This window comes from Phocoena phocoena, chromosome 7, assembly GCF_963924675.1.
Source record: "Phocoena phocoena chromosome 7, mPhoPho1.1, whole genome shotgun sequence".
Lineage (NCBI taxonomy): Eukaryota > Metazoa > Chordata > Mammalia > Artiodactyla > Phocoenidae > Phocoena > Phocoena phocoena.
The window spans coordinates 11,786,596-11,795,513 of record NC_089225.1 but is presented as its reverse complement, the minus strand read 5'-3'; the positions used below and the strand labels follow the sequence as shown (position 1 = coordinate 11,795,513).

Here is an 8,918-nt window from a genome sequence, read left to right as displayed (position 1 = left end):
CACAGCTCAGAAAAAAACATTTCAGCAATGTTATTTGTGTGGGCTTAATACGAAAAGAAAGAAAAGCCATCTAACATCAGAAAACCTCCCTAAAATATACCCAATTCAATTTCATGTGTGGTGGTGTGTAACATGGTAAGTGAAAAGATGGCATTCATGGTCATAAGAGACTCTTACAATCCCTGCTAGCCAAAGATAGTAACAGGGGTCTAATTAGAAACTATGGAGAAAACACAAAATAAACAGAATGACCTTTAAGTCTTATAATCTTTTTAAAGAATCCAACATGCAAGTCACCAAAATGACCTCTAATTTCATAAACAAATTATAACTAAAGAACCAACACTCCATGGTGATTTTTGAATCACTATTTCTTTCACTTAAAAAAATCACATTTTCCCCATAAATATATATATTATTTTACAACAAGAAAGAAAAAAATGAGACCTGCAGAAGAGAGAACACACCACAGATTTTACCTCAAATGGCAGAGCTTGGGATTAATTTTTTTAAGTTTATTTGTCAATTTAAAAAACTCACTAGTGGAATAAAGAGCTTAATACAAGTATGCAAAAAGGAAGCCCTGTGAAGTTTTCACCAGGATGAAAGGGGATTAGCTTTGTAGTTCTTATAGTCGTCTTCACAGAAGAATGCAATTTCAGTTTCATTGGCTGAAAAAAAAAAGAAAAATAGAAAATGGAAAAAAAATGGAATGTAAAACTAGATTTTAAACAAGTATGGAAATCCATTTCTTTGATTCAGTGCTTTAGTTGCCTAAAGTTAGAAAGATGAGTTACTTGTTTGATTTCACATTTCACAAAATCAACAAGAAGTATAAGTTGTAGTTATAAGACTCTAGAATTCAACTGATTTAAAAGAAAAATAACCAAAAACATTAAAAACAAGAATTAACACATGAATCTGGTTTTCAGGAAATCATAAAATTGCTCATTTATAGTCCTCTTAACAGTCCTAGAAATAATAAGCCTTTATTTTTTTCAAATTTGCTACTCAGTTACTGAAGAAGGAGGAAAACACTTTTTTTTCCCCCTCTCTGAAACTGGCCTGTAGGTATAATAATTTAATACTTAGAGGATCAGTAGAATATTTTACAGATCACTTTACATTCTCCCTCATGACCCATCAAAATATGTGTCTGAAGAAGTTAATTTTTTGCCTGCTTATGACTAATTCATGAGGCTTCAACAATATGCAAAGTGAAAGACACAAATTGGCTTCTACCGCAATACCTTCAAATACCTCTAATTATTCACAGGGGATATGGCACAGCTAAAGGACCCACAAAGGTTCAGAGCAGTCACAATTCTTTCAACTTAACAGGTCAAGGACTCTGTCTTCTGAAACAATAAGTCAGCAACATTATTAATTCAGACTGGAGACAAACCTGATGGAAAGCCTTCCAATTATTAAACATGCGATTCTTTAAGGCGTCACGCCAACAAGTTCCACATTTGTTTTTTAAATTAAACCAGAAGTTAATACACTCTGCTTAGCTTTTACAGAAAGAGCAAAAGGGCCTTCAGAATCTTGACAAGAAAACAGACAAGATTATTTGTAAGGAATACTGATCACACAATTAACATATCCTCCTAAAACTGACAAGTGAAACTCTTCAAGCCAAATAAATAGGATAATAAGGAAGGATGCCAAGGATTACAACTGGTCTCCTAGTTTACAGCTCTCATCTCATTAGAATTTATCACAGAAGAACGAAATTAAAGAACTTAGCATGACATTTCATTAAAAATGCTTTTTGCTGCTTTTAAGAATACCAAATTTAAGGTTTCTCAAACCTAAATTACCGTGCTCTTTACAGAAAATATAGAAATACTGAAAGAGGAAAATAAAATCACCCATAGTCTCAGATCCTCATTCCAGTCCTACTGTATCTTCAAGATTAGATGAAGATTAATCTTGATAAAAATCAGATTACAAGATCTTGTCACAATAAGCCTGGATGTGTGTGGAGGGTGTAGGGGACGGGGAGACACAGAAGAAAGAAGCTGGGAATCAATGAGAAGGGCTGTAAACAAATGCGCCCTGGGCAAACAGTAAGTTAATGTACAGTGAAATTTTACAAGAAAATAGCATTTAAAAGAACGGCTAAGAGCTCTACACTTGGAATCAAGGGGCTTCAAAAAATTCAACATTCAAAGAGAAGATATTTTGAGATCTATCCTTCATACAAAAAGCTCCTGGGGTTTCCTTTTTTGAAGAGAAGCAAGCCCAAAGGTACACTACATAATTTGCAAGTGATTCTAATCTCCTCCTAATGGAGAATGAGCAAAAGCCCCCTGTTCTTAATAATCACAATGCAAGGTTTCATCCATGATGTGCTATTTACATACAGAACTTTACATCGTGCTTTGCCCACACAGCACTTTGCTCAATACACACTAACTGTAATTACAATTTTACTTACTGCAGTTGACATTTATCTCTGTACCCCTTCTGAGAAACTAATATATCGTTATGGCTCTTCAGGACACCAATAACAGGTTTAGAATTAAGCGGATAAAAAGAAAGAACTGACAAAGCATTTTTGTTTTGACACATAGGTTCTCTTCGTTCTAATTAACTTACAGATCAATCCATTATCTACATAATACATATAATACAGACTCAAAATGAGATCATCTAGGTAAAGATTTTATTTTCAGATGAATGAATTTTTTCAGGAAAACTAGATTGACAAATGGGTTAAAAACTCAAACGGTCCAGGCTGATAAAATTTTTCACCCTTAACAAATTGGAGAATAACACACAAATTAAGAGTTAGTTGCTCTGAACATTCAAAAGAAAGACATAAAATGGATTTTAAACTTTAGTAATGTGGTCCTCAAACAGAAATAGAATATGATGTTTTTTTTTAAATCTATAGAACTCTGTTGAAAATGTCTGAATGATTTCACGTATTTAGACTGCAAATTTACTTGCCAATTAAAATGAAAACAAATAACGAACGATTTTCAAGACCTCTACATACCACCCTTTCCACCATTATCCCTTAAATTCCTGCTTCCCAAATTCTATTTAAAATGGCTCCAGAAGAACCCTCGGGAAGTCTACCACATGCCAGTCCCCTAGGGCACCTGATTTTAAATTAAATGTGCTGCAGGCGGCAGGGCACTCAGGTGCACAGTGCTCTGGCGTGTGAATCTGAAATGAATGTGCATTCTCAAATCCAATAAATACACTCCAGCTCATCCCTTTGTCTTACTATCAAATGAAATCAAGTAAGAACTCTCCAAATACATTTGTGGTTCATTTTAATACTGACTTTCAAGTTTAATAAAATGAATGCAAGCTAGGATATCACATGTTGGATATGAAATTAAGAATTTTATAAAGTTTCCATTATAAAATACACATATATACACCTTGAACAGTAAAATAATGACTTCAAAATTTTTAAATATAAGAAAAACAATATGAAATGTAAAATCTCAAGAAAAATTAAGTGCAATGTACTTAAACTCCTCAACTAACTTATTTCAATAAACTCGCCTACCAACAAGGATTTAGTGTATAGTTTCTAAATCCCTAGGCTTGTACTAGTCAGTACCAAAGCTGTGCACAGCACAGCAACTGTCATCTGAGGAAAGAGACTGAGACGTGCATCCTGACTGCAGTACAGATAATTAATGATCGGGGCAGACTATCATCCGGCGGGCTGTAATGTGAAAATAACTGCAGATTATTGGCAAAAACAAAAACAGAAACAAAAAAACCACGAAGGGCCAGGTGTGATTTCTGCAGCAATTTGAGACCAAAAGGACAAAGTTTTACCCTCTCCCCTGGTCCAGGACTATACCCCATCCTTGCAAGTTTCACAAAATCCTAATCTACAAATCATTCAAAACCATGCTCTCTGCTGAGTTATATTTTTAGCTTTTCACCAAAGGAGGCCAACAATCCAACAGATAGTTCCAAACTACTGTGTCTTTTATTTCGTAGCTGCTTGAGCATCTGTTTTCAAGCTGGCAGAGCAGATTTCAAACTAGTTTGAAGAAAACAAATAGTAAAATGAATCTGACCTTTGATAGACTGGACACTGTGATTTCCACAACAACGAGGGGAGGGCAAAAAGGGACGAAACATGTCTGGGAGGTTCCTTCTGACCCTCTTGCTCTGGGATCTCAAATTCCCTGGTCCCACCACCTACTTAATCGAGTACAAGACCACCACTGTTATGATGTTAACGTGAACAGCCAGTTTAAGGCACTGTCAAAGGAGAAAAGCACGTATGCCCCAAGATATTATTACCGAAAAGAGAATGGGAAAGGGACCCAAACCTTCAGGAAACACAAATCAAATATGATCCTGATAAAGAAGTGGGAGCCAAGGAATCCTATAATATGAGCTGCTTATCCAAGATCACCCAGAGGTGCTAGGCACAAAGACTGGGTTCTGGTTGTGGGCAGACAACAGGAGTGACACATAAGATGAAAACAAACCACAAGGGAGTTTGGGAATTATTACAAGATCTGGCTTGATGCGAACTCTTCCCACAGATGAGCACTTATGGTTTGGCCGCCTGTATCTTGTTTTAAAATATTTCCAATGAAACATAACTGACTTTAGAAGAGTTACCCTACCCAAGTTTCCTTCCTAAACCAGAGAAGAGTCAAAAGATAGCAGCAGTAGAATGTAGCGAAATGAAAGAGATAAAATATAACCCCAAAAATATTTAACATGCAAATTTATTACTTAGGGGAATTAGTCCATAAAACCACAATTGTTAATAACAAGATGAAAATCTTTAAATTATAAATAACTATTCTAGGTAAGGCCTTCCTTCTTCTTCCTTCCACAAAGCAAATCTTTTTATTTATGTATTTTAGAACTAAATCCACAAGCAAAAACCTCCCCTGACGTCAAGCGTAGGCAGAATATACAATTGGGATCTGCAGTGTAGATAAAAGGCCAGAGAATTTCTCGGTGAGAAAAGAAATCTTCAAACCAGTTTGTTCCCCTAATTTCCCCCCTCACAGTCTTTCTTTTCCTTTCATGGTTTTTACAGAAAAGTCCTAATGATACATTTGTTACATTGGCATTATTCCCATGGCAATTGGCTATGATAGCAGAGTGACAGCTCTACAGAAAGATCAAGTGGTAAAAAGGGAGAGAGTGATGACTTAAGAATTTTTCTCTTAAACCTCTTAAAACCCTAACCAGGCATGGCACCGGGGGAGGGAAAATTCCCTAGAAAAATCACACACTTCAAGTATCACTTTTACCATCTACTTGTACTTAGAATTTTTTGCACTGCTCTAGGCAACAAAGGGGAACATGCAGGAGAGGGGATCACTCCCCACAGGGGCCAAAGTCACCCTCAGGCAGGGCTGCAGGCTTGCCATGGCAGGAGAGCAGTTTGAAGTACCACCCTGAAACCAGTGGAGAACCCACAAAAAGGATCTGATGCTGATCTAAGATCTATGGCCTTAAAACAAGAATGACAAAAAGAGGGATTTGATTTACACCTTTACAGGTGGTTCGTTACTTAAGTCTGAAATTAGTAACAATTAAACCAACAACTTGATGTTTTAACAAATTCAAAACATTTGCCAATTGCTTTCTCCAAGATGGCTTCCAAATAAACTAAGTATTTTTGAGGGCCTTTACATGCTCTAGATGCTTTAAGTATTTTTGAGGGCCTAAGTATTTTTGAGGGCCTTTACATTGCTCTAGATGCTTTCATATACATTCTTTTACTCAACCCATGACAACCCTCTGAAATAGGTTTAATTATTTCCGTTTTGTTTTACAGAAATCAAAGGAGAAGTTCAGAGAGGCTAAATGGCTTCCAGGTCACAAAGCAAGCAAAATGTGGAGCCTGCATTCAAACCAACTTTCTCCAAATTTAGGAGTTTATTCCTTAAAATCGGGTCCTCACTTTACAAGTAATACATGTAAATAGTAGAAAAAAGTTTAAATTATCAATGCAAGAACAATTAGATAATGTGGAGAATAAAGGGAAAAAGATTAATTACTGGCAATGCCACCACCCAGAGAAACCATTTCTATAATTTTAGCATATGATCTTTTCTCCATATACATACATGTAAACACATACATTTTAAAATAATAATGGTATCACACAATATAGTCTATTTCCATTCAATAAACAAAGTTCTACATCAATGAATCTCAAACAGAGAAGGTGAGAGATAACACCTCAGAAGGCATATCACAACCTGGGGGGAGTCACAGAGTTGAGGAAGCACTTCTGTTGGCTTGGTAATAGATATGACAGAAAATTAAGTTTGAGAAAGTCTTATTGGTCAAACTGACCTACAGAAAGTTAGAGGTAATACAGCTTCCAAACAACAGTACGAGAGAACATGCATTTCCTAACACTCCCTCAGATACTACCACTGTTCTTCACATCTGCTAGTCTTATAATCACTGCTTGTTGAAGGTCACCCAGACAGTAAGTGGCAGAGTCAAGCTGTGAACCCAAGCACTCTGACTCCAGCCTCTAACTCTTAACCACTAGAGTAGAAAACTACATAAAATAGTATCTATTAAAAAAAAAAAATAGTATCTATTTTCATGTGCATTTCTCTCATTTCTAATAAGGCTGTACTATTTTTTATGTTAGCTATTTCTTCTATCAGTAGAATTTATTTCTCCTTTTTATACTAATTATAAGACCTCTTTATAAAATCAGGCTAATAACTTTTTCTTTGTCATATATGCTGCAAATATTTTTTCACAGTTTATTGCTTCTCGTTTAACTCTATGTGGTCAAATCTATCATTTCTCCCGGCTTTATGGCTTCTGGCTTCAAAGGCATGCCCTTTCTAAGGGCATGCCCTTCTCCCCAAGATTATGAAACTACTGACCTACATTTAAGAAAATTTTTTTACATTATCACATTTAACCTATAGAGAATTTATTTTGGAATGAAGACTAAGAATTTAAATTTGATTTTCACAAATGTTTTAGCAATGGGCCCAACGTTTTCTGGCTAATTCATTCTTTCCCCCACTTATCTGAGATGTCAAAATTTTGTTATACTGTGAAACTTCTTTTAGTTGGTTTTTGGATTTTCCAGTCTTTTCCATGGAGCTATCTGTCAATTCCTATATCAATACCAGTCTATTATACTAATTACAGTTTTCTGCTTAACAACAAGCAGTTGTTAAGTGCCACCTGCTATAATAATATAATAGCAATTGAAGAAATAAATGCCAAACAGAAAATTGTTTTTCCAAATAACAGCAATCAATCTTATGTATTCACAATAAGGAAAGACACTGAATCTAGCCAATAGGGTAGACTTAAACACAGTAAACAAGTCTGACGTTATACAACATGGCATTTTAAATCATATTTAAATTGCAAGATATGTCAGGAACCCACTTTAGCCATATGTGTCAGTTAAAAATGAATTCCTGACAGATGTGACTAAAATAACTCAATAAAACACCTGTCCAAAAAATGTAAGGCTTCCTAACATGGACTTCATGAACTTTAGAGTGCTCCTTAACCAGTGCATATAAAAAAATTAGAAAGTGAGTATGATTTGTGCTGTTTCATTAGAGTCACTGACCACAAAGGCATGTCAGAGGCATAATGCCTTCAACTGCTCACATCTCTCTCACAAACTTCATCCAACTGCCACATCATTTGTAAGTGTAGACATAAGTAGAATTATAGTGACATCTAATGGTCATAAAACATGTCACACAGCACTTCTTTAAACTAAAACTACATGCATATTCCAAGTTGAAAGGCTAAATCAGGCAATTTTTCAACTGTACACACTAGGCTCCTATTTGAAATTCCATGACTTGGTCGGCCCAGAGTGATCTGGATGACTAACAGGAACTACACAGCATGTTACACAAACAACATCTCACTTCATTATTCCACATGAGTTCTACCAGGCCCTATTCTCTTAAACTATCTGCTCAAATGATGCTGATATGAGTAAGTAGGTTATTAAGTGAGTAACCCTCTGCAGAATTCTGAGCATACCTTCTGGAAAGAACTATTTGCATTCTGAATGTTTGGAGAACAGATATCTACTTCCCTGAGTCAAATGATCTGAATCTACATCATTCTTGTCCTTTTCCTCTGAATAATTATACGGTAGTGTAAAGAGCACCAAGGGTACCATTTACATTGCATTAAGTTATCCAAATATAATCAGCCAGGTATCACCATCCAGGCCAGGAAAGCCAGGGCCCCCTCCAACTCTACATGGCACACACACTCCTTCTCACCGATTCCAGCTGCTTTCAGGGTGCTGTCTTCTTTTAACAGGAGTCTGTCATCATCTTCCAAACTCAACACAAGTTCATTTGTCTAGACAGAAAGAAAATCTGCATTTTACCAGTACTTATATGTGTTTCATACTTGGTAAGATTCCTCAAAGACAACCGAATTGTTACTTTGGGTCACAGCAATAATTTACATTCTGCTCCCATCATTGTAGGGAGAGAAGTGAACAGATACACAGTGAGTACCTGCTAAATGCACACACTCCATAAAGCACTGGGGAGACAGTGCTAGAACACAGAGCTTTGGAGCTGGAGATGGGTTAAAATTCAGGTTCCACCAATATCCAGCTGCGTGGTCTCAACAACCACCTCTTAGAGGTCTCAACAAACAAACCTCTCTTAGAGGTGCTCTTATGTGCTCATCTGTTAAAAAACAAAAAAAGGAGGGGGAGGGATGCATCTTCTTACTACCCTGTGGAGAGGATGAAAAGAGATGAAGCATATAAAACCCTCAGGACAGTGTCAGCCACACAGGGAGTACTGTTAGCTGTCACTGTTCTGTTATCATCATCATCATCACATCCTCACAATAATCCAGGAGGAATCAGAGAGGTTAAGATATAGGCCCAGAGGATGTGGCTAGTCAGCCAGGGGGCTGAGGTTCCA

General features: G+C 36.4%; 1 protein-coding gene across 2 annotated transcripts in view; it reads right to left on the bottom strand.

The window, feature by feature from the left end:
- Window positions 1-500: 500 nt before the first annotated feature.
- Window positions 501-8,918, bottom strand: part of C7H2orf76 (chromosome 7 C2orf76 homolog) — an 87,009-nt gene continuing 78,591 nt past the window's right edge. For both annotated transcript variants that reach the window (XM_065881047.1, XM_065881048.1), the window contains 2 exons: window positions 8,256-8,337; window positions 501-671 (listed from right to left, as the gene is read on the bottom strand). In XM_065881047.1, the coding sequence (XP_065737119.1) occupies window positions 595-671; window positions 8,256-8,337 (159 nt within the window). In that variant the 3' untranslated portion in view covers window positions 501-594. The remainder of the gene's footprint in view (window positions 672-8,255; window positions 8,338-8,918) is intronic.